The sequence below is a fragment of the Heterodontus francisci genome, chromosome 20, assembly GCF_036365525.1.
Source record: "Heterodontus francisci isolate sHetFra1 chromosome 20, sHetFra1.hap1, whole genome shotgun sequence".
NCBI classification, from domain to species: domain Eukaryota; kingdom Metazoa; phylum Chordata; class Chondrichthyes; order Heterodontiformes; family Heterodontidae; genus Heterodontus; species Heterodontus francisci.
Window position 1 is genome coordinate 65059851 of NC_090390.1, and position 26852 is coordinate 65086702.

General features: G+C 41.3%; 1 protein-coding gene across 2 annotated transcripts in view; it reads left to right on the forward strand.

Annotated features, from left to right (window-relative positions):
- Positions 1-26852, forward strand: part of trub1 (TruB pseudouridine (psi) synthase family member 1) — an 82269-nt gene that overhangs the window by 48522 nt on the left and 6895 nt on the right. For both annotated transcript variants that reach the window (XM_068052963.1, XM_068052964.1), the window contains exons 4-7: positions 13324-13405; positions 16298-16370; positions 19788-19927; positions 26723-26779. In XM_068052963.1, coding sequence (XP_067909064.1) covers positions 13324-13405; positions 16298-16370; positions 19788-19927; positions 26723-26779 — 352 coding nt within the window. The remainder of the gene's footprint in view (positions 1-13323; positions 13406-16297; positions 16371-19787; positions 19928-26722; positions 26780-26852) is intronic.

Here is a 26852-nt window from a genome sequence, read left to right on the forward strand (position 1 = left end):
ATTTGATTGAGTTTTTTGAGGAGGTGACCAAGAGGATTGACGAGGGCGGGGTGATGGACGTTTTCTACATGGACTTTCGCAAGGCCTTTGACAAGGTCCCGCATGGTAGGCTGGTCTGGAAGGTTCGAACACATGGGATCCAGGGTGAGCTAGCCAATTGGATACAAAATTGGCTTGGTGATAGGAGGCAGAGGGTGGTAGTGGAGGGTTGTTTTTCAGATTGGAGGTCGGTGACCAGTGGTGTGCTGCAGGGATCAGTGCTGGGCCCTCTGTTTTTTGTCATATATATTAATGACTTGGATGTGAATGTAAGGGGCATGATTAGTAAGTTTGCAGATGACACCAAAATTGGTGGTATAGTGGACAGTGAAGAAGGTTGTCTAAGGTTACAACAGGATATAGATCAACTGGGAAAGTGGACAAGGGAGTGGCAAATGGAATTTAACGCAGACAAGTGTGAAGTGATGCATTTTGGGAAGATAAACCAGGGCAGGACATATACAGTGAATGGCAAGGCCCTGGGGAGTGTTGTTGAGCAGAAAGACCTTGGGGTGCAAGTACATAGTTCCTTGAAAGTGGCAACACAGGTAGACAGGGTGGTGAAGAAGGCGTATGGCATGCTTGCCTTCATCGGCCGAGGTACTGAGGACAAGAGTTGGGACATCATGTTACAGTTGTACATAATGTTGGTTAGGCCGCATTTGGAGTACTGTGTGCAGTTTTGGTCGCCGCACTACAGGAAAGATGTGATTAAGCTAGAGAGGATGCAGAAAAGATTCACAAGGATGTTGCCTGGTTTGGAGGGCTTGAGTTATACAGAGAGATTGGATAGGCTGGGTCTGTTTTCCCTGGAGCGAAGGAGGCTGAGAGGGGACATGATAGAGGTATATAAAATTCTGAGAGGCATAGTTAGGGTAGATAACCAGAGTCTGTTTCCCATGGTAGGGGTGACTAAAACTAGAGGGCATAGATTTAAGGTGAGAGGGAGGAGGTTTAAAGGGGATCAAAGGGGTAAATTTTTCACACAAAGAATAGTGGGTATCTGGAATGAGCTGCCTGAGGAGGTGGTGGAGGCAGGAACAGTAGCGACATTTAAGAGGCATCTGGACAGGTACTTGAATGAGCAAGGCATAGAGGGATATGGAATTAATGCAGGCAGGTGGGATTAGTATAGGTAGGCATTATGGTCTGCATGGACGGGGTGGGCCGAAGGGCCTGTTTCAATGCTGTAAGACTCTGTCCAAATCTCTACTAGTCTGTGACTAACCGGGGCTTGAACATAGAATACAGCTGTGATTTTATAGCTGCTGGGTTGTTATAACATTGCTCTAGTTTTTTGTGCCTAGGCAACTGTTTGTAGCTACCTATGTATTTGTTCTTCTCTATAAACTGGAGTTTGTATTTATTAACTATTGAAGAATACCTTTGCTCCAATTCACTCCGCATCCAGCATAGTTGATCTGCTTCGGGCAGGAGTGAATATTTATTGTAGCTATCATTTGTTACTGTATTAATCCCTCCAGGGAAATTGGACCTTAATTACTGCCCTGAGTTAGAAAAGAATCAGTGACCTGCGGAAATGAGAAATGCTGATGTGGCTGAGCAGTAAAAGCCTTATACAGCTTTGTCATATCAACTGTTGTAGTATAATTTTTCCTTAACATAAAAAGATAATACAATTTTGTTCATTAACTTCTTCCTTCAAGTCACCTCTAAGTAATAAAAGTGAATTCTTGTTCAGATTTCTTATGAAAATCTTATGCAGATGTGCTGACTGCAAGGCTCGTGGCACCTCATTTTTGCCAAACAGTGAAGAGGTTGTTTAAGCAGTGTTCAAGCAGTCTTGCTCTGTTACGAGACAGAAAGTTCAATTAGAAAATCCCCTACAAGGCAGACTGGCTGGCTGATAAAGCACACTGTCTTGTCCTCTGTGGGACCTAGGTTTAAATCTGGCACCACACTGGTGTTGTGCCATATACAATGTCAAACCTAGACCACCGCACTTTTTTTTTCTCTGGTGTTTCTCTATGTTCAAATCTTATTTCTAATAAATCAGGTTAGTGAATTAATAAAGATAATGACTAAAAGGCTTGTCAAAAAATATGAAGCATTTGTTCATTTTTTTTTCTCCTTTCTCATTGGTAGATTTTACCATCTGCTCATGCTTGTTCTTTTGTCCTGGTTCCTTTTAGCGGAAGCTTATCTCCCTGCTTTCTTCATGTTCAGTTCAACACTTAGCTCTTCAGTTGTGATGTGTTACTGGTTCATATAAAATTTGAGCCTATTGTCTGCAAATAGAAATGTTTTCTGAGATGTGGCCAAGTGCATGTTGTATGGTTGACTTTCTTTATAAAGGACAGAAATAAGATATGAAAAGATTTCAGAACATATCCCTTGCTCTAAATTTTGCATTTTATGGCGATCCAGGTTGTCATAAGAATGAATATCTCCTGACATTTCAAGCGCAGCTTCTGCAAAGATTGGGAAAATGTACCCTCAATTTCATTTTAATGAATTGCTCAGTGCTGCAGTTTCTAAGAACTGCATGGTGGGAGCTATATACATCTGTAACAAAAAGGACACAGCTATCTTGGAATGGGGCACAGACCGTGCGTCTCCGCAAAGATGCCATCCTTCCATCGTACAAGGATCCTGTCCTAACCTGAAGTTTCTTATGTGAAAAGAAAGCAATCTTGGAATACATTTTGCACCAGAAAACAAATTATTGTTTTGTGGGAGGTGGCTATAGGGTTAAATCCTTACTGCTTCTGTTTGCATTAGGATCTGTTGGTTTCTACCTTTTTTTGTGTTTTTAAGTAATTCCTCCTCACTGACCTGATCATCTGAAAATGTTCCACTGTCTTGCAAATGGCTGTTTCTTTTCTTGCTTTTCACTTCTATCCTCCGGTATATTGTATGCATAGGGCCTTTTCAAATCCACACAGTACTCCTTTTTTGTCATGGTATGTGACTGCCTCAATTGTAGTCTCTCATTCTCCCGTTCATGTTCCATATATTGTTTTCCATTATTGTTTTTATATGACAGATGGTCATCTTGTATCTTGTCCTATGTAAATACACATCTTATGTTGCTTAATTAAAGCAAGTGATGAACAGTTGCTGCACACTAGCATGACTGTCACTGTCTCATCTGCAAACTGTCAGAAGCAGATCTATTTGTATTTATCCCCAGGTCATAGTAAAACTAAATTATATGCAGTTTACTCTTAATTTAAAATTACTTAATTATTTGATTATCACTAAATTCCTACTTTCCTATGTTATTTATGCTGCTTAATTCAAATTGGACAAATCAATTTTTATATCACAAAAATTATCAGATTTTTGTTTTACAAGTGATCCTCATGAAAATTGGCATTGCTTGTTCAGATAAACTTAACTTTTCTGCGCCAGGACAAAACGGAGACAGATGGCAAGGTTCTTTTGAGAGAGAAGAGTTGCTGACCTGTCTCTGCTCCAGGCAAATTTAGAAGGACACAGTATGGCACGGTGTTAAGCATTTTATATTTTGAAGTTGTAAATACAACACTTTATGTTGCACACTCCTTTTAAGATAGGAACTTTGTAATTGTACATCATCAAGGGAGACAACATATTTTGTAAACTTGAACAGTTTGGGAATATATCAGTTTTCCACTTATATGTAAATCAGTCTCTTTCTTCTTTCCCCATGCTGTCTGCCCATTACTGAACATGACCAATTGAGGAAATTAGGATATTACAATATATATCTTCCAAGCTGAGTGACGGGAAACAGCAAGTAATGGCATTTGTCTCACTACCTCTTGGCTCAGGTTGTTCTAGTCAAAGGAATTATTTTAAAGTCTTGCATTTAAAAAAACTGCGGCTTTCCCAATGGCAATCAGTTTCTGTTAAAAACTGGCATTTGCTGCAAGTTGGGCCCCATTTCTGTTAATCTTTTAAAGCACATCAGACATACTCAGCGTTGGGAGCCACTGGAGACAAAATCAGTGGGATTTCAAAAGAATTATGTCGTCATGACTCTCGTGACCTCCTTATGGAGAGCGATGGCTGCAGGAAGCACCTTGGTTGCCATTTGGGTTTGCCATTTGGGTTTTTAATGCACTGGGTCTTTGTCCCCCTTTAACGGACCAATCCCACATAATTTTCTTGCTTTTCCTAATGGGTAGTTTTGAAACCCCTGCAGGTATTGTTGTTTCGTCCCAATTTTTCCTGAATAAATCAGATTGGCAGCACAACTTGGAATTAATGCCAGATTTGTTTTTGCAATATCCTAATAATTTATCCATAAATCATCCATGTAAGTAAAATCTATTAAGGCTGTTTATTCATCTGTTACTCTCAATACAGGCCTCAGTGAGAGTTGATCAGTAAGCAGCTAAATTGAGTAGGAAATGTAAAACTAGATTATTAGCCTTATTCTGTATTTATGTTGCCATATGCGCATTTAGATTGATTTACAGATTGCCTGGGGAAGAACTTAAAACACCTAATTTTATACCTGGCATTTAGTTTGTGTATTTATCCACTAAATGTACAGTAAAGAATTTTTGAACTACTGATTAGGTTTTAACTGGATCAGTCGGTTTTATCTGGCCTTTTTTGTCTCATTGAATGAAAGACACTGTGTCTGACCAGTCCATTGTGTATGTTGTATTGGGGGCGGCGAGTGACTAGATGTCTGTACTGATATTTAACAGGTTTATGAAACTACATGTTCAAGAAGTACGCGAAGGATTATTTGTGTAAGACACCACCCTAGAAGCTTCATTCCGGCTGCTGCTCTCTGACCATAGCTTTTAGCAGTTTTTTTCATATTTTATTCGCTAAATTTAATTAAAATCAGCATGAATATTCAGTATATATTTTAGTAATTAGAAATGAGTGTTGTAGATGTAAGAAAATTATTTAACGTGTATTGTGATTCAGAACTAGAGAGCACAAGTATGACATTGAGTAAATTCAGTAGAAATAGATTTTTCTTCCTCTCCTCACTAACAGAGTAGGTGAATATGTTGGAAACAATTTACCATTTAAAGGAATTGATTCAGCATTGATTTTGTCAGGAAGAACGTGATAAATTAAGCAAAAGGGCAGTTAGGCATGTGCAGTCAATGCAGATCTGGGCACTGATGCCCACATTCGTAAGTGGAGGCATTAAGTACAAAAGCAGGAAAGTTATGCTGAACCTTTTATAAAGCTCTTCTCTGGAGTATTGCGTCCAGTTCTGGTCACCACACTTCAGGAAGGATATGAGGGTGCAGAGGAGATTTGCCAGAATGGTTCCAGGGTTGGGGGATTTTAGGTAATTTTTGGAAAAGCTGGGGTTGTTCTCCTGAGAGTAAAGGAGATTGAGGGGAGATTTAATGTCATGCTCAGCCCCCACCTATCGAGAATGAGTCACATTAATTTTGTCATGAACTTTGATTTTAAACTGTTACTGGAGTGAAGAAAGGACTTGTTAAACAGATCAGCCGTGGCTGGAAAAGGCATTACATATCGGTAATTGGAAGGACAAAGGACCATTCCCTGACACATTCAACCCACAATGGACATGGATCACCAGGTATTATGTGCAAGAAGAGCATTCCAGAGACCGCTAAGATGATGCAATCCAAGACGTAGTCAGACGAGTTAGTCACATGACTAACCTGCTTGGCAACCTGGGGTTTTCTGAATTGTACAAACTGTTTGAACTGAGAGTGTCTGTTTGCTCCTGGACTGAGAAAATTTCTCCTGTCTGCTCCCATCTCTTTCTCACTAACCTCTGAATCCACTGAAGACACATGAACCCCAAGAGAGAAAAGTCTCCTACAATGAACAAGGTTTAAGAAGAATACTGGGCCCCAGCAAAAAGCAAGATCTACCTACAATCAAGGACTCTACAGTGAGCTCGAAGAACCGTAACAAAAACTCTTCAGGTATTGCCTCAAATCTTTCCACCTTTTCTTCTCTTTTCTTTCTCTATCTGCATGTGTGTATTGTGTATGCATGCTAGTGTGGGCGTGTCATGTATATGTAGGCGTTAACCGAATTTTAGTTGAATAAAATTTCAACTTTTCTTCTTTAAACCTAAGAAAGCCTGTTTGTGCTCATTTCTTTGCCTTATAATTGGAAAGCAGTGAACAAGGATTCACCGAAGGGGAGCTAAAAGCAGTGTGTTTAAAAATAAAACCCTGTTACGGTCAGACCAGGTGAAGGCTGAAAGGGAACCCGAGACCTCTTTCTCACCTGGTTGTAACAAAGTGTACAAGATTATGACAGGCTTAGGTAAGTTAGATGAGGAAAAACTGTTCCCATTAACTGATGGTGCAAGGTCCAGGGGACACAGATTGAAGGTTTAGGGCAAGAGATGCAGGGGGAATATGAGGAAGAACTTTTTTATGCAGTGGGTGGTAATGACCTGGAGCTCGCTGCCCATGAGGGTGGTAGAAGTGGAGACAAATGATTTCAAAAGGAAATTGGATGGGCCTTTGAAGGAAATAAACTTGCAGGGCGACAGGGATCTAACTGGGAAGTAGGACTGACTGGTTTGCTCCGTGGAGAGCCGGCATGAACTCAATGGGCCAAATGACGACCTCCTGCGCCGTAAATGACTCTATGAATGAATTTAAAGAAAAACTAGCTTAAAGACTGTAAGCATGAAGATTGATGTAGATGAGCAGATGCTCTACAGAACGCAATGGTATAGCTTTTCAAATTGCCACCTGGGCATATAACTGACTTTATGGATCAGCCATCAGTTATAGTAACTAGCTGATTGTCTACCCCAGGTACTCCTGTGCAGCTAACAGAATGGATGAATCCTTATTGGGGCATAACTAGTCAGAGTCAAAGAGTGTGGTTTGTAAAATTCGATTTTATAAAAGTGAGGAAGTTATGCTTCAGTTGAATAGAGCCTTGGACAGCCCCCGCATTCAGTTCTGGGCACTGTACCTCAGGAAGGATATATTGGCTGTGGAGGGGGTGCAACATAGGTTCGCCAGGCTTAGAAAGTTAAATTATGAGGACATGTTGCATAAATTTATATTCCTTTGAGTATGGAAGATTGAGGGGTGATCTGATCGAATGGTTTAAAATGTTTTAAGGCCCCCACCCACAATGAGATAGCATCACAACCAAATAGGAGATGATGTACTCAAGTAAATTATTGCAAAGATTGATCAGGTCTAGTTGTGACCAAACATGACAACAATTTTGGATCAAAGTGGTTGGTGGTATCCAGAAGGTTGAGGAAAACAAAATTATGTATTACAGTTCAATCTGTAAAACACAGGAGTTGATGGAATGGACAATAAAAGTTAGTGCAATAAAAACAGGGCATCCAGGAAGAACTGGGTGAGCAGAAATAATTTTAAACATGGTTTATGAACTGTTAAGTTCTGAGATGCCGGATAATAGCTTCTAATACTTGAGTAGTTTTATTACTGTATTATTTGTCACAGCATTGAGGAGTGTGAAATAAAAATTGTTCTATAAACAATGTTTTACTGGGAGCAAGTAATTTCCCAGAACCTGCTGTTAGTCCAGTTGTTAACACTGACGTTTGATTCAAGATTTAATTTCTGACATGTCATCTTACTTCCTCAATAGATTTAATGGTGTAGGTCAAATCCATGATGGGACAGTAATCTGTGGAGAAAACCATTTTAATGCAGTGAATATCCTATTTGGATTGTATATATTATGAGAACATAGGACAGGGAATAAAAACGCTACAATTAGTCTAAAGTAATATCTACTTCTATGCCCGTGTGTTTGAAGTGTTAAACTGAACTACTTTAAGCATTTGTCTACTATGAAGCTCTTGGCAGACGATTGTTGGACTATTTCCAAGAATCTAAAACTTCAGGTCTTTAGTTGCCTTTTACGTTATATTTCATTTTCTTCATTTTTTTTCTTCATGGGATGTGATTGCTTATCCTTCGCTTCCCTGAGAAGGTGTTGGTTGGTGGTTCTTGAATCACTTCAGTCCGTATGGTTATGGTGCTCCCACGGTGGTGATGAGTACCAAACTTCCAGGATGTTGCGCTACTGTCAATGAAGGGATGGTGTATGATTTGAAGGGGAACTTGGAGGTGATGGTGTTTCTGCAACATTGCTGCTCCTGTCGTCCTTGGTGGTGGTAGTTGCAGGGAAGGAGGAGCTGGCAAAGTAACTTTGTCGAATTTCAACAATGACTGTGGTATGTATGGTACAGAAGATACATAGCGCGTAGATGATACAGGGGGTCTATATTGATTTCATTGGCGAGGGCATTGATCAAGCAAACTGCTGTGTCCTGGATTATGTAGAGTTTCATGAGTGATGTTACAGCAGCACCCATCCAGGTGAATAATGAGCTTTACATCACACCTCTAACTTGAGTGTTGGAAATGGTAGAGAGCCAGGAGGTGGGACACTCATCACAGAGCACCCAGCCTGTGCCCTATTTTTGTAGTGTTGATTTGGCTGGTCAATGAATCCTGCCTCCCATGATAGTGAATCGATTGTGGCCGTACTGTTGAATGTCAGGAAGATGCCTGGACTTTTTGTTTGAAACAACCATTACATTTATGTGGCGTAAATGTTATCTGCTGCTTGTTGGCCCAAGCCTGATGATATTCAGGCCCTGCTGCAGGCTGACATAGTCTGGTTAATTATCAGATGAGTTGTACATGGAGCGGAATACAGCGCAGTTGTTAGCAAACAGCCCTACTTCTGACCTTTGATGGAAAGAAGTTCACTGCTGAAACAGTTGACAATTGTAGGGCCAAGAACATTTCACTAAAGAATTCTTACAGCGACATCTTAGGGCAGTAATGATTGGCCTCCAAGCACAATCATCACCCTTTTTGTCAGGTATGACTTTAGTTACTGGGAAGTTTTCCTTTGACCCAGTTGACATCAGTTTTGCTTGGACTCCTTCATGCCATACTTGGTTAAGTGCTGTTTTAGTGTTAAAGTCAGCTATTCCTCTTCTGTTGTATTCAAATCTTGTGTTCATGTCTGGGTCAACACTGTGATCAAGTCTGGAACCAAGTGAATTTAGCACAGTCCAAACTGAGTGTTGGTAAGTAGGTATAGCTTGGTGGTCCTATTGAGGACTGCTCTCACTTTTCCCATGATTGGGAGGGAGGCTGATAGGGCAGTAATCACCAGGTTAGTTTTCTGATATTTGGTGAATAGTAACATATTCTACATTGTTAGGTAGATATCTGTGCCATAGCTGTACTGGCACAGCTAGGCTAGGGGAGCACAGGTTTTCAGCAACATAGCTTTGATGTTGTTAGAGCCCATAGCTTTTACTGCATCTGGTGCTCTCCACTGCTTAATGTTATGAGAAGTGACTGAACTGGCTTTAAATTAGCATCCATAACAATAGGGATCTCGGGAGGAGGGTGAGCCTTGGCACATCTAGCTGTCTGAACTTGCAGACGCATCAGCCTTGTCCATGCAGTTGTGTACTGGGCTGCACCATGGGTTGAAGTTGGAGATATCTATTAGTGATGTGAAAGGGCTACAAAGTTTTGCTAATAGTTTGGTAGCCAGGGAGGGTTTTAGCTCTGTCTATAGCCTGTTTTTTCGGTATTTAGCATGCTGTTGCTTCTCTAATTTTAGCACATGCCTGGTGCTGCTCCTGGCACGTCCTTCTAAGCTCCCCATTAAATCAGGGTTGGCTTCCTGTCTTGGTGATTGAGGAGCAAAAGTTGTGTTGGGCCGTGTGGTTACAGATTATGGTATTTACTTCTACTGCTACTGATGCCCATTGCTCCACTCCTCATGGATGCCCACTTTTGGATTGCTAGATCTGTGCTTACTCTTCGAAACAGTGCTATGATTGCGCCAAAGTACACAATGGATATTGTCCTCACTCTGAAGATGAGACTTTGTCTTCATAAGTACTGTGTGGTGGTATCGTTTATCAGTGTTGTGGTGGAAAATTATGTTAACAACGGGTAAATTGGTGAGGAGACGGTCTAGTAGCTTATTTATTTATAATGGTTGCTTTGTCACGGTTTGGCATCCATGTCGTCTAGGACTTTGCTAGCTTGGTCACTATCTGTATGAGAAATCTGACACATAGTTAACAATGTAAATAGAAGCAGGACTAAGCAAAACAGCCCCTCACACCTGCTTAATCACAGAATTGTTACAGCGCAGAAGGAGGCCATTCATGACCATGCTGGCTCTCTGCAAGAGCAACTCAGCTGGTCCCAATCCCTCACCCTTTCCCTGTCGCCCTGCAAATATTTTCTCTTCAGGTACTTATCCAATTCCCTTTTTGAAGGCCTTGATTGAATCTGCGTCCATCCGCTCTCTGGCAGTGCATTTCAGATGCAAACCACTCACTGCACTTATATAAAAAAAAGTTTTTCCTCATGTCTCCTTTGGCTCTTTTGCCAATCACCTTAAATCACCGTCCTCTGGTTCTCAACCCTTCCACCAATGGGAACAGTTTCTCCCTATCTATTCTATCCAGACCCCTCATTATTTTGAGGAATCTATCAAATCTCCTCTCAACCTACTCTTCAAGAAGAACAGCCCTAACTTTTCCAAGCTATCCTTGTAACTGAAATCCCACCTTCTGGGGACCATTCTCATAAATCTTTTCTGCACCCTCCCCACTGCCTTCATATCCTTCCTAAAGTGTGGTGCCCAGAATTGAGCACAGTACTCCAGTTGAGGCCAAACCAGTGTTTTATAAAGGTTCATTATAACTTCCTTGCTTTTGTACTCTATGCCTCCATTTGTAAAGCCCAGGATCCCATATGTTTTATTAACCACTTCCTCAACCTGCCCTGCCACCTTCAATGACTTATGCACATTTGTTCCAGGTCCCTCTGGTTCTGTCCCCTTTTACAATTGTATCCTTTATTTTACATTGCCTCTCTTGGTTCTTCCTACCAAAAGGTATCATTTCACACCTCTCTGCATTAAATTTCATCTGCAGTGTCTCCACCCATACCACTAGCCTGTCTATGTCCTCTTGAATTCCATCACTATCTTCACAGGTCGCAATACTTTCAAGTTTGGTGTCATCAGCAACTTTTGAAATTTGTTTCCTGCACAACCAAGTCCAGGTCATTAGTATAAATCAGGAAAAACCCCACTGTACACCTTCCTCCAGTCTGAAAAATAATCGTTCACCAATACTCTGTTTCCTATCACTCAACCAACTTTGTATCCATGCTGCCACTGTCCCTTTTATTCCATGGGCTTTGACTGTGCTGACAAGCCTGTTATGTGGCACTTGTTTTTTGAATAAAGCTAAATGATTAAACAAAGATTACATCTAAAACCTACAGTGACTGTGCAATGTGGGAGACCTTGAGTGGCAATTGAAGTACTGCAGCTGGTATTGTTTTATATAGCAGGCATATTGTTCCAGACCAGTGCCGCAGAACATGGGGAAATCTGTGAACCAGCTAATTTCGAGGAAGGGTGAGGTTGGTGACCTGCTCACCCTTTGGTTTAAGTAATTTTTAAAATTTAAAATGGGACTAAAGAGGAAAGCGGATGAAAAAGATACAGGCCTATGCTTAGCAAGTGCTAGAAGTTATGAATTTACATGCCGCGTTAAATGTTTTATTTTTATTTCAATATTTGGGATCTGTAATGTGCTATGAACGTGACCCTGGTTTGCAGATAATTTGAGAAGCTGCATTGGGTGAAATATTGTAGGCGTAATAAAGCTTCAAACTGAAAGCAGAAGGAGTCAATCAGGCATGTTTTGCTGCCATTCACAATATTGCATTTCTTTCAATTAAAATTCTATATTGCATACTTAGCTGTTGATAACACTCATGACAGCCTTTTAGTAAACAGTGTGTGTTTTATGGCTATCTGCCATTAGCAGTAAAGAGTAATGAAAGAGATAAATTGGACTTTTGAAATGTACTCTTAGTTCCAGTTCCATATCTTAAAGCCTCTGATTGTACAAATTAAATTCTACTGTTATTACAATATTGTACTTTAAGTTGTGCTGCAAGACAAAATTAGTGGGATGAGAATTGGCTGTAACTGCATAGTAAAATAAACATTCTAATTCTCAATTCATTTTTGGAAGGTTGTGATTTGAAAATTTTAATTTGACTTGAAATTTATTTCATTTTGCAGACTGATCATTTTTTAGTGTTTGAACTCCATAGCTTTAGTTTGTACTCATCAGAAAAGGGTATGAATATTTATCAGCACTGGTTATGTAGGTATGGGTGCTTCAATGCATTGTAACCTAGGAAAGGAAGATTTGAGTAACTTGTAATTGGTAATTTCGTAATACAATAGCACCCTGCTTCTAACTTTCATTAGACCTTTGCTTTATTATTAATATAGGATAATAAGCAATTTTTGATATTTCAACTTAACCCTTCAGGGGCAGTCACTGTCACAGGGTATTAGTATGCTACTTCACCGCTGGGGCAACAGTTTGACCCTAGTCTTCACTAACATATGGATTTGCAGGTTGGCTAGCTGCAGTTGCTTTCCTGTCAGGTACAGCATCTTTCAAAGAGGCAGGAGCCAATCCAATAGCAGAGAAAATTTACATGGATTCACCTTGAAAACTAGGAAAATGTTGGTGGATGTCCATTCACCCTCTGTCAAGTCCAGGATATAGGAGGCTGTAAGGAAGAAAGTACAAATTGCATGTTTTTTTTTACATTGAGTCACAAAATGTTTATTCTGGTTATCATTATCAGCATTATAGAAACTGATTTTTTATTTTGGTTAAGACCCAGTGGTTGAAATCAACCTTTATATAATTCACTGAATCAGATTCATTTTGGTTTCATTTTAGTCTCATTCTCGATTTATCTTTGTCATCTTAACTGTTTGACAAATCGTCTGGTGGTTAACGCTGGAGGAAATGATAATTAGCATCAAATTCTTAGGATCTAATTCTGTTAATATTCTAATGCATTGGATCCGATTTTGTTGCGCTGCAAGAAGCATCGGTGGCTTCAGAAAATAGCTGCCCTCATGGGACCCACGCCACCGTGATTCTGCGGCGTGTGGCCACTTGACTGAAGGTAGCCGCCAACCCCCCACCCCGGACCCTATCACATGGCGCAATGTCAGGCAGACAACAAGATCCAGTCCAGTATCTCTGCAAGATGGCATGGACTACATATGAGCAACCAACGATCATTTTTAAAATTAAGACACACTGCAAAGGAAAATGGGTGGTGAAAATGTTTGGGTCTGGAACAAGATCCACAAACACTTTTATTTTAACATCTGCTGCTGAAATGGAAGAAAAGTGGTTTACCTTCAACTTGTACTGTGGGTTATATCTGGCAATGCAATGTTGTAGAATTTAGCGTTCCAATTTATTTTCAGAAATATACAACAGTTGGTGAACTTGGAAAGGCCACAGACACGTTTGATGCTATAGGGATGGTGACAGAAGAACAATCGTATGGTAAGGAAGCTTCAGAAATTTAATTTTATTTTTGTAATTCTCTTCCAGATGAATTTTCTACGGAATGCACCTGTTTTTTTAAACTTTGTAATGTGATAGGTTTAATAAGTAATATACTTAAGCAGTGCACTGGCAGCAATGTTTAAAATATTAAATCTCGGCTCAAGGTCAGCAGGCTCACCTCTGAGGCAGAAGGTTGCGGGTTCAAGTTCCACTTCAGTTGAGCTGAATAAGTAACCTAGGCTGATGCTTTAGTGCAGTATTGAGCAATTGCTGTGTTGCCTCAGCCGCAAGACATTAAACTAATGCCCCGTCTGCCTGTTCAAGTGAATGTAAAAGCTCTCGCGCCACTTGTTCATAGAATAGCAAGGAATTTTCCTCAAACAACACTTCCAAAACAGATTTATTAATCATCCATCTCATGGCTGTTTGTGGGACTTTGCTCAAATTGGCTGCTGCACTTATCTATGCAAAAGGTAGTGACTGTGAAGTGAGGTGTCCTCTTTTTCTGTTTCCGGCCCCAGGTTACAAAATATTTGTTGAATCATTAACCTCAAAATTGTTTCATAGGTAAAGTGTCTCAGTACGCCCTGGTCTACTTCAGAGAGGATATCCAGAGTTGACACCTGTAATTAGAAGTGCTAGCCTGATTCTGTTGGAATGGAGCTATTAAGCAATCCTTGCACTTAGTTGAGCTTCTATTTTCTCCACCCCCCAAAAAACTCTTCACAAGGTTTCCTTGTGTTGGCTCAGCTTTGGAGTGGATTTATGATCTGAAGAGATTGCAGCTATCATTTCCTGAGGAGGGTACAGAGGATGCATGGAGTAGAGAAAGTAGTGGGAGTTTTCCACCTGAAATCATTCAATTGCAAGGATACTTAGAAAATTAGTTTGAATACCATTTTTTAACATCAAAGATCAAGCTTCTAATTTGTCTAGGCCTATACCAGTGTTTTCCTTCTCTCCTTCCCATCCTCTGAAAGTGATTGCTTGTATGGCGTTATGGGTTCTATGGATGATGGGCTCCTTCTAGTATGTCATGCTTTTTGTATGTGAGCTGAGTCAAGTGAGCACAGGTAGATAATTCTCACTACAGCCTTACCATGACCTCATTACATTACTATGCACATGAAATGTACGCTTGACCTTAGTTGACTGCCCCTGTGGGGGTGGGAAGGTGGGGTAGTATATTGAGACTAATTGCAAGTCTTTATTACCATCCTGGCTGAAATCCACTAACTTTGCACTGACCGATTAATAGCCTGCGACCATCTTGTTTATGTGCAGCTCAGTTCCACATACTTATTGGCTAGAAATTTCTATGAGGTTTACTCGATTTTCTGCTGTAACTTTGGCAGAAACCCCAAGAAACATAAATTGTGGCAGACAGAGGAGCAAAATTCTACCCTGTTTTCTTTAGCAATTGAGGAATTGTGGAAGTTGTCTCAAATGATTTTCAATTCAGCCATTTTAAGATGAGGTATTTTGTGGTTGTAGAATGGATTGTTTTTCTATTTTGGACACGCAAGATCAATGTTGAGCAATCACGGGATCAGTTATTGTATGTGCCCAATGCAGAGTGACGCTTCATTGCTGTGTTCCAATACTCGTAGAATCATACAACTGTATAGCACAGAAGGAGGCCATTTGGTCCATCAAATATGTGCTGACCCTTTTGAAGAGCAATCAGTTAGTCTCTGTCTCCCCCACTCTTTCCCAGATCCTTGCTATTTTCTCCAAGTATTTAGCAGCCTTCAAAAGGGAATTGAATATTGAATCTGTATCCACCACCACCCTATCAGGCAGTGCATTCCAAATCTTAACCACACGGGTTTTTAAAAAAAAAAAATGTTTTTCCTCATGTCACCTTTGGTTCTTCCGCCAGTCACCTTAAATCTGTGCCCTCTGTTTATCGGCCCTTCAGCCATTGGAAAAGGTTACTGTATTTGAAACCTTCATAATTTTAAACGCCTTTGTCAAATCTCCTCTTCGCCTTTTCTGCTCTAAGCTGAACAACTCCAACTTCCCAGTTTATCCACTTAACTAATCCCTCATCCCTGAAACAGTTTGAGTAAATCTTTTCTGTACCTTCTCCAAACCTCCTTGTCCTCCCAGAATTGGATGGTGAGGTTGAACTTGTTTTATATAGTTTAGCATAATTTCCTGGCTTTTATACTGTTTTGCCTTTAATTATAAAGCTTAGGATCCCAACTGCTTTATTAACCTGTCCCGCTACCTTCAAAGATTTGTGCACAAGCACCCCCAGGCTTCTCTCTCTCCTTGCACCCCCTTTAAAATTGTACCATTTAGCATGTATTGTGTCGTGTCATTTCTTCTTGCCAAAATGTATCACCTCACACTTTTATGCATTGAATTTCATCTGTCATGTCAGCCCATTCTCCCAACTTGTCTATGTCATTATGAAGTCTCTTAAAGCCTTTCTCAGTGCGTACTGTGGCTTAACCAAAACTTCCCCCAGTGGAATTCACACCAGTCTGCCTTGCTCTTTCAAAATGAAATTTATAGTATTGTGTCAACTAGGAACAGAGCCTTATCTACCTAGATTCATTTCAGATGGGGCCTTTGAACCATGAAAGATCAGCGGTTGCTAGTCACATCAGTCTGGACTAGATTCAAACCCAGAGATGAAAGAACAGTGTGCTAATCCATTAAACTACCTACTAAATACTTGGGGAGGGGGAGGGGTAGGAGAAGAGAAAGGAAAGTTTTTTTTTTGTTGTGTTGGAATACAGCATCCAAGGATCAGTGTATTAACCAAAACATTTTGTAAAAGGGATGCTATCCTGAATGAAAATAGTCTTTTGAAGTAATATTTTTCTCTCCCTTGGCATGAAGGCAAGAGCTTGAGTGTTTTATTTTGCCATTAACTAGATCACGTAACAAAGGACGATCTGGAAAGTACTCTGAAGAAATTTACAGGACACATTATGCAGACTCCTCCATTGTAAGTTAATACTTTTGCATTTTTGGCAGTGTGAGGCTGATGGGGGATAATTGCCATGGATATTCTGCATTCTTGAACCTGCAGGTCTACTTGCCGTTCTGAAAAATTGAAGAAACAAATGGTTTTTTATTGTTCAGCTTATTGTGAATTTCCAACCCTGCATGAGTTTGAATCATAGGCCTGAATTTTACCAGCCCCCAGTTGGTGAGAACAGAGGCCGGATGGGGAGAGGTGCCAGTGAAATAGCAGAGCCACATCCGGACGGCTCCCTCCCCATGCTGTGGATGTTTCCCAGCAGCTGTGGTGTGGATTTGGCTGCCTGCTCCATGGAGGCAGCAGAGCAGCCCCCTACCCCTGCCATGTGGGGAGGCCTCCAGATTGATAGAGGTGGCCTCCTTGCAGCAGCCTGGGAGGACATTCGGAGCCAGAGGATCCATGGCCCAAAGAGGGGGCTCCACAGAGGACAGACAGCCCCCATGGCACAACATTCCCGCCCCTCTGCCCTATCCTCCTCCGATCGGTGGGGCCTTTTGCCCTCAACCACTCTGAATTTATTATTTCTACTTGCCTGCCTGAGGGCACCTCCTTTTTGTGGTGCCCTCGAGGTCTCCTACCTGCCTCAGCAGCGTCCACCTCTCTTGGTAGGGCTGCTGAGGGCCCGCAGGATCGGGATCTCGCCCACCTTTCATAATTGGACGGTGGACCCTGAGGCGGCCAGTTAGGAGGCCACCTCCAGAAAAATCGCCAAGCCAGTCCCGCTGCTGACATGCAGGCTTGGGACCCTCATTTGGTCCTGACGTCAGGGTCCTGAAGATAGAATGGTTACAGCACAGAAGGAGGCCATTCAGCCCTTTATGTTTGTGCTGGCTCTCTGTAAGAGCAACTTGACTAGTCTCGCTCCCCTGCCTTTTCCCCAGAGCCCTGCAATTTTATCCTCTTCAGGTGTTTATTCAATTCCCTTTTGAAAGGCATGATTGTATCTGCCTCCACGCCACACAGGCAGTGCATTCCAGATCTGAACCACTCAGATTTTTAAAAAATAGTTTTTTTCCTCCATGTCTCCTCTGGTTCTTTTGCCAATCACCTAAATTGGTGACCTCCGGTTTCTCGACCCTTCTGCCAAAGGGAACAGTTTATCTACTCTATCAAATCTCCTCCTGACCTTTTCTAAGAAAAAATAACCCCAGCTTTTCCACTCAAACCACGGAACTGAGGTCCCTCATCTCTGGAACCTTGTAAATCTTTTCTGCACTGTTCCTCATGCCTTAACATCCTTCCTTCCTAAAGTGTTGCCCCCAGAATTAGGCACAATACTTCAGTTGAGGCCGAACCATTGTTTTATAAAAGTTCTTCATAACTTCCTTGCTTCTGTACTCTATGCCTCTATAAAGCCTAGGATTCTGTATGTCTTTCTCAATCACTTTCTCAATCTGCCCTGCCACCTTCAACGATTTATGAATGTATACCCCCAGTTTTCTCTGTTCCGGCACCCACTTTAGAATTGTACCATTTAATTTATATTGCCTATCCTCGTTCTTTCTACCAAGATGTATCACTTCACATTTCGCTGCATTAACTTTCACCTGCAATGTTTCCACCCACACCACAAACCTGTCTGTGTTCTCTTGAGGCCTATCACTATCCTTCTCACAGTTCACAATACTTCCAACTTTGGAGTCCTTTGCAAATTTTAAAATTGTCTCCTTCCTGTGCACCTAATTTAGGTTAGTAATATAGATCAAAAGAAAGTGTTCCTAGTACTAACTCCTTGGGAGCCCACTGTATACCTTCCTCCAGTCCAAAAAAAACATTCACCATACTGTTTACTGTCATTCAGCCAACTTTGTATCCATGCTGCCAATGTCCCTTTTATTTTTTTTATTCATTCATGGGATGTGGGCGTCGCTGGCCAGGCCAGCATTTATTACCCATCCCTAATTGCCCTTGAGAAGGTGGTGGTGAGCTGCCTTCTTGAACCGCTGCAGTCCATGTGGGGTAGGTGCACCCACAGTGCTGTTAAGAAGGGAGTTCCAGGATTTTGACCCATTTTATTCCACGGGCTTCAACTTTACTGGCAAGTCTATTACATGGCACTTTATCAAATGTCTTTTGGAAGTCGATGCACACCACCCCACATCACCTGCAGTACCCTCATCAACCCTTCCTGTTATCTGTTGGTGGCCTATAGAATATACCCAATTCTGTCCTTGACCCCTCCAGAACATCCTCTCTCTCCAGCACTGTAATATTCTTAATCAATACTGCCACCCCATCTCCTTTCTTTCCTTACTTTGGCCAACTTTAGTAAGAGGAAGTAGGAATAAATGTGCCTGTATCTATATTTTTCTCCACAAACATTATGTGCATTATTAGGAATGCTCAATTGTAGTTATCACTCCACAAAGTTTTAAGTAATTCGATCACATTTATGAATCTTTTAGCACGGACATCACACATCAACAGTATGGATCATCCTGACTGTTGTCTGACATAAAATCCATGGCTGGTGCACAAAGTTGGTCAAAACATAACATGACTACAAACTCCACAAAATAAATTTCCTTTCTAAAAGCTGATACATAAATCTATACAGGGCAGCTATCTTCTCTTGGGTCTATAAGCAACAGCTTAAACTTCTATCTTGTGTTTTGATGCCTTATTGCTGGCTTGTAATCACTCTTGGATGACCATTATTCTCCCACATAATTCATGCTAGCTACAGAGCACTCTAACTTGTTTTAAAAAAGCAGTTTTTATAAAAAAGAAAAATAAGATTTTCAAGTAACCATATCTCATTGTGCATTGTGTGTATATCTTAAGTCATAAAGCTAAAAGCTGTAATTTAGTCTCTGGATTTTGCAATTGTTATTCAAAGCTCTTTAATTAAATTGCAACCTTTAACTCACTCCAGAATATTTGTTCCAAAACAGCCTTCCACAGTGGCAACTGTGGCATAGTCTTATATTAGTTGTACTTAATTTAACCAAATTAATAGATTTTTTTTTTGAAAGAAAGGATTTGAAAAGGGACATTGAAAAGTGTATAATTAAATGTAGAATGGTAAATGTTTTTTAAAAATATAGGACTTCCTAGGGACTTTGGAGAGCTTGCACGTACTGGTCATTCGAAATCAGAAGGTAGAGTCCTGCCTGGATAGTGTCTCGAAGCTGTGCTACAGAGACATTGGTTGTCTGGGTGCAGGCTGCATATCAGTTCTCTGTGAAGTAGAAGCAAGGAAGCTAGTTGAATCTGAAACTGTGAATGTAACTTGTAGTGAAAGTTACTTTTTATTTTTAAAAAAAATGCTTTTTAGCACCTGGTTGTTAACGAATCTTTTCACAACCTATTGGGAATCACATAGGCCCCTTTACATTTGGCAAAGTTTTATAATAATTGTTTAAAAATTCTTGCTTTCAGATATTCTGCTTTGAAACAAAATGGTCAACGACTTTCCTGTTTGGTGAAGAAAGGAGAAGCCGTGGAAGCGAAACCTGCCAGGCCCGTTGTGGTTCATAGTCTTTCTGTACAGGATTACAATCCTCCTTTCTTTACTCTACGTAAGTAAAGTCACTTGGCCTGGTACTTCAATATGTTGCATTGCAATCTCAGTACATACTATTTATTATCAGAGTTTCGCTTATCAATCTGAGTAGGAAGGAAGAGAAATTATTTCATTTAACATGTAGATATAGCAGTTGGTGGATAATTCACTGTCAGTAATGGAAAGCAGCTGCTGCTGATACCATAATTTAATTAGTTTTTTTTCTGAAGCATAAGTAGTAGAATGGCAGTGAGAATGAGTTTGCAGTGTCATAGAACTATTTTTTTCTCCTTTGTTTAAAACAGTGTGCCTTTAAGACACTGTCCAAAAACAGTGTACCCTTTAAGACAAAGAGAAGTTTTTAGATTCTTTAAGAAGAGTGCCACAGCCAGCCTATTCCCTAGGCAACAGCAGGGGACATGCTGTCATGTTTCAATTTGACTGTGTGCAGGGACTGGCTGAAACCAGTCTGAACTAGACCCCAACTAAGTGTGCTTACTGAAAAGAAGCTGTTTATATCGCAGCAGAAAAACTGACATTGGGCACAGACCGTATTTGCCTAAGAAGGATAAAACCCTGGAAGAACATTTTGATTGTTGGAGGTAGTAAATTCTGTTTTACCGCAAAACTCTAAGAAGTCTCTGCTACAGAAGTAAGTCTCTGTATTGCCTGTTTGTGTTTGCTGGAATTCTCGGTGAAGTTTCTGCCAAAGGACTGCCAGTTTGAAAATCCAATTAGACCTGTTGCTGTGCTCCTCATTGAAAGAACTGTGTGATGCCTGCTGCAACTGAAACACTTTGAATAACTATCTATTAAAGACTGTTTTGTCAAATTTGCCTGGAGACTTCGAATGGCATCTGATTATTCTACTCTGGGACACCTCATCAACTGGGAATGAAACCCACCAGGACTTACAACCCAGCTACTTATTCCTAAGAAACCCCCTTTTTTTAAAAAACCGGTTAACCAATAGTTTTTGAATGTATGTGTTTGTGTGTGCATGGGTGGGAGGGGGTGCAGTTAGGTTAAATGAGAAATTATAAAGTCTTAGACATTTATCTTAATAGTGTGAACTATTAATAAACTAAATCTTAAATTTGTTGTTTAAAGATGCCTGGTTTGGTGTATTTTATTCTGGAGGTTAATAAAGTGTTTAATTTGGCTGTTTTCCATTTAGGTGCGAAAACTTTAGTAATATGCTGCAACCTGTGGAGTGATGCGACTGAATTGACTGCATTGCTCCCACCTCAGTTGTCACAGCAGATTATTAGGAACATAAATTTGCAAATGTAGTGGCATTAGGCGCAAGCTGCTTTTTTTGTTTCCTACTTACTACACATCCAAGTTTCATGTCTTCTGCAGATTTCGAAACTGTGCCTTGTACTCCCAAGCTCAAGTCATGAATGTATATCAAAAATTGCAATGATCCTTGGGGATGCCACTGTATACCTCCTCCCAGTCTGAAATACAGCCATTCACCACAACTCTGTCTTATATCTCTTAGCCAATTTTGAATCCAAGGTGCTGCTGCCCTTTTATCCCATGGATTTCAATTTTACCAACAATATGTCCTATTTTATCAAACTTGGAAGTATGTATACACATAAACTGCACCGCTCTCATCCGCCTTCTGTTTATCTTTATCAAAAAACTGAATCAAGTTAGTCAAATGTGATTTGCTGTTAGAGAGCCAATGCAAATTTATTATTGGACCACTTTTGTCCAAGTGGCTGTTGGCTTTCTAATTACCTCCCCATCACTGAGGTTAAAGTGACTGGCCTATAATTGCCAATTTTATTTTTTTTGAGCGAGGATCTAAAATTTGCAATCCTTAAGTCCTTTGGCACTATTCCTGTATCTAAGGAGGATTGGAAGATTGTGGCCAGCATCTCAGCAATTACTACTCGATTCCCTTGGCAATCTAGGATGCATCCTATCCCATCCGAACTAGGTGACTTGTCCATTTTAAGTACTGACAACCTTTCTAGTACCTCCTTATTTTTATCTCACCCAGTACCCTATAAACCTCCTCGTTTACCATTGCTTTGGCAAAATTTGCTTCCTTGGTAAACACTGCAAAGTATTCATTTAGTACCTTAGCTATGCATTCTGCCCCATCCAGTGATTCTCCATTATGGTCCCTAATCGGCCTCACTGCTCCTCTGACAACCATTTTACTGTTGATATGCCTAGAGAAGACTTTTGAATTCCCTTTTATCTTAGCTGCCAATCTATTCCATTCATTTATCTGTTCACTTCTGTGCACTTCATATTCAGCCTGATGCTCCCTTGTATTAGCAAGCTGACATTTGTCATAAAACCCCCTTTTTCTGATTGGTGGTCACAGTCATCGACATAGCATCCTACTCGCGTGTATATTTGCACCTGCAGCTCAACAACCTTATGAACCACACTTACATTGTTACGACCAGGTGCGAAAGTTGTCTAGGGGTCTGTTACTATCTTCACCTTGTCCTTTTGTAACAGGGTTTAATTTTAAACACCGTGTTTTGAGCTCCCCCTGAGTGAATCCTTGTTCACAACTTTCCAATTATAAGGCAAAGAAATGAGCACAAACAGGCTTTCTTTGGTTTAAAGAAGAAAGATGAAATTTGTTAAACCTTAAACTTAAACTCTAATACAGTTAACGCCTACAGATATATGACGCGCCCATGCTAACACGCGATACACACAGGCAAATAGGGACAGAAACGAGCAGAAGAAAAGATAAGTAGAACAGTTTGAGGCAATATCTTGTTACTGTTTCTCGAGCTCGCAGTAGTCCTTGATTGAAGATATGGTCTTGCGTTTCGTTGGGGCCCAGTAGTCGTCTTAAACCTTGCTTATGTAGGAAACCTTTCTCTCTGAGTTTCGCGTGTTTTCACAAGATTCAGTTCTGTAGGAAAGAGATGGCGGCAGGCAGACAGGATAGGAGATGTTATCAGTCCATGAGCACACGGCGTTCTGAGCTCTCATCCTTTGTTAGAAGTTCAAATTCAAAAACTCTAGCCAGCTAGTCATGTGACTAAAACTGGCTTGACCACTTCTGTGTTTTGAGAAAGCAACTACTGGATCCCCATCGTTTCAACATTGTCTGGTACTATGCAAATGTCCTTACAGTCAGCGCTTGCAATTTTAAGTTTTTGTTCATGTGGCGAAATAATGTGTGCTTCAGTCTTGGCAGGTGGGTGTTTGCCTGACAACATATATGCACTCCAAACCTAACTTAGACTTCTTTGTATTTTGTATGATTCCACCTAATTCGGTATTGGTAGCCATCTCCACAAGAACTTTACGGTGGTCACTCAGTCCCGTCTTCACGTTGAGGATGCCCTCCATTGTGTTGTGTGGCACTACCATTATGCTAAATGGGATAGATTTGGAACAGATCTAGCAATGCAAAACTGGACATCCATGAGCTGCTGCGGACCATCAGCAGCAGCAGAATTGTACTCAACCACAGTCTCCAACCTCATGGTCCGGCATATTCCCCACTCTACCATTACCATCAAGCTAGGAGACCAACTCTGGTACAATGAAGAGTGCAGGAGGGAATGCCAGGAGCAGCACCTCAAAATGAGGTGTCAACCTGGTGAAGCTACAACCCAGGACTACTTGCATACCAAACAGCATAAGCAGCATGTGATAGACTGAGCTAAGCGATCCCACCATGACGGATCAGATCTAAGCTCTGCAGTCGTGCCACATCCATTTGTGAATGAAGGTGGACAATTAAACAACTAACAGGAGGATGTGGCTCCACAAATCTCCCCAACCTCAATGATGGGGGAGCCCAGCACATCAGTGTAAAAGATGAGGCTGAAGTATTTGCAACAATCTTCAGCCAGAAGTGCCGAGTGGATGATCCATCTCGGCCTCCTCCTGAAGTTCCCAGCATCACAGATGCCAGCCTTTAGCCAATTCAATTTACTCTACGTGATATCAAGAAACGACTGAAGGTTCTCGATGCTGCAAAGGCTATGGGCCCTGACAACATTCCAGCAATAGTACTGAAGACGTGTGCTCCAGAACTAGCCTTGCCCCTAGCCAAGCTGTTCCAGTATAGCTACAACACTAGCATCTACCCAGCAATGTGGAAAATTGCGCAGGTATGTCCTGTGTACAAAAAACAAGACAAATCCAACCCGGCCAATTACCGCCCCATCAGTCTACTCTCAATCATCATCAAATTGATGGAAGGTGTCGTTGACAGTGCTATCAAGCGGCACTTGCTTAGCAATAACCCGCTCAGTGGCGCCCAGTTTGGGTTCCGCCAGGGCCACTCAGCTCCTGGCCTCATTACAGCCTTGGTTCAAACATGGACAAAAGAGCTGAACTCGAGGTGAGGTGAGAGTGACTGCTCTTGACATCAAGGCAGCATTTGACCGAGTATGGCATCAAGGAACATGAGCAAAACTGAAGTCAAGGGGAATCTGGGGGGGGAACTCTCCGCTGGTTGGAATCGTACCTAGCACAAAGGAAGGTGGTTGTGGTTGTTGGAGGTCAATCATCTCAGCCCCAGCCCATCACTACAGGAGTTCCTCAGGGTACTGTCCTAGGCCTAATCATCTTCAGCTGCTTCATCTTCCTTCAATCATAAGGTCAGAAGTGGGAATATTCACTGATCACACAATGTTCAGTAACATTTGCGACGACTCAGATATTGAAGCAGTCCATGTTGAAATGCAGCAAGACCTAGACAATATCCAGGCTTGGGCTGATAAGTGGCAAGTAACATTTGCGCCAGGCAATGACCATCTCCAACAAGAGAGCATCTAACCATCTCGCCTTGACAATCAATGACATTATGATTGCTGAATCCCTCGCTATCAACATCCAAAGAGTAACCATTGGCCAGAAACTGAACCGGAGTAGTCATATAAATGCCGCGGCTACAAGAACAGGTCAGAGGCTAGGAATCCTGTGGCGAGTAACTCGCTTCCTGACTCCCCAAAATCTGTCCACCATCTACAAGGCACATGTCAGGAGTGTGATGGAATACTCTCCACTTGACTGGATGGGCGCAGTTCCAACAACACTCAAGAAGCTTAACACCATCCAGGACAAAGCAACCTGCTTGATTGTCACCCTGTCCACAAACCTTCACTCCCTCCACCACCGATGCACAGTGGCAGCAGTGTGTAGCATTTACAAGATGCACTGCAGCAGTGCACCAAGGCTCCTCGGGCAGCACCTTCCAAATTCGTGACCTCTACCTCCTAGAAGGACAAGGGCAGCAGATGCGTAGGGACACCACCACCCGCAAGTTCTCCTCCAAGCCGCACTCTTCCTAATAGCACTGTAGGTGTACCAACTCCACATAAACTGCAGTGGTTCAAGAAGGCAGCTCTCCACCACCTTCTCAAGGGCAATTAGGGATGGGCAATAAATGCTGGACTTGCATTTATTTTTAGAGCTATACATTGGAAGATGTATAGCACCTCCTAACCCAACAACCACAGTTTAATGCCACCACCTGCAAGCAATTAGATACAATTAATGTCCAATTAACACGCTCCTACAATGTGTTGTCACTTCCAGTGGTATTCAATACTGAATATCGGTTGAGAGTACTACAATCCTGGTGCGTTCTTGCACTGTCTGCCTCTTCCTACCTTTCTAGGTGGCTACCCCATTGCTATTCTGAATTTATCTGATTGTGGGTATCCCCTCCTAGGATTTGTAATGCAGGAAACATTCAGCCACCCAGTTGCCCTGCAGTGAATCCAGCTGCCTCTCGAGCTCAGAAACCCTCAGCATGAGTTTGAGCAGCTGGAAGAACTTGGTGTAAATATAGACCTTCGGGACACATGACGCACCTTAAAGTTCCTGCATAGCACAGGAGATGCAGGCTGCAGGTCATGGCTGTCCCACCATTCTAACTAAAAACTTATTAATCATCATACATCTTGTTTTATGATTCGTTGGGTGTAAACTACACTGCTATTTTTATATTTGTTCCTCAAAGCAAACTACCTGAAGACTAAATTATTTGCTGAAGCTTAAAAGCCACTGATACTAAACGCGAAACTAAATATTAGCTATCTAGATATTTAATTTAGATATTTAACTTTGAATTCTCTGGCTCTGTTGCTTCACTTATTTTGAATTGCATGTGAGAAACTGCCTGCCTTCTCCCCTCCAAATTCCTACAGTTGCCAAATTCTCAGCTTCCACTCCGTTTACAGTTCACCAGCTCTGTCTCCAAGCTTTGTGCAAGAAAACTGAGTTGTGAGGAAAGAATTGAAACCTGGGCTTTACAGCTTTGAAAGCAATTGACTACAAGATTATGTAGAGATCTATAAATTGTGGGAAAGTAGATCCAGAGCACTAATTCAATCTAAATCTTGATGGGGCAAGTTCAAAACTACTAAAAGAATTGAAAAGAAACTGTTCTGTGCACAAAGAGTAATCACGTGGAATCGGCTTTCAGTTAGAATAGGCAAGACAAAAGCCCTGAAGATGTAAGAGGTAGATGCTATGATGGGGGTTTCATCTTCTGCATTCATAAGATGAGATAAAATGACCTTTCTCAACTGTGATGTATTCCAGAAATATATTCTATGAAGCTGCTGAAGTGGATCCAGTGCAGTTAACTGAGTTACAGACAGCTTGATCTTTCATATCAGATGTTTGCTCCATATGGATGTGTTATATTTGTCCCTCTGTGCTTTGTGCAATGACGAAATAAAATTGTTTAACCATTCAAAATGCTGAAATTCTAGCTTTTAAATGTTGCTAAGAGAAGGAAAAGGACTGCTGATGTCTTATGCTCCAAATCACTGGTTAAAGTGCTGTATTTTTGTTTCAGATGTTGAATGTGGAGGTGGTTTTTACGTGCGTAGTTTGGTTAATGACCTTGGCAAAGGTAGGAACAAATAAGCAAAGTTATCTCAGCAAAATGGAAAATATTGAAAGTCTGAAAAGATTAGTAGCATTAA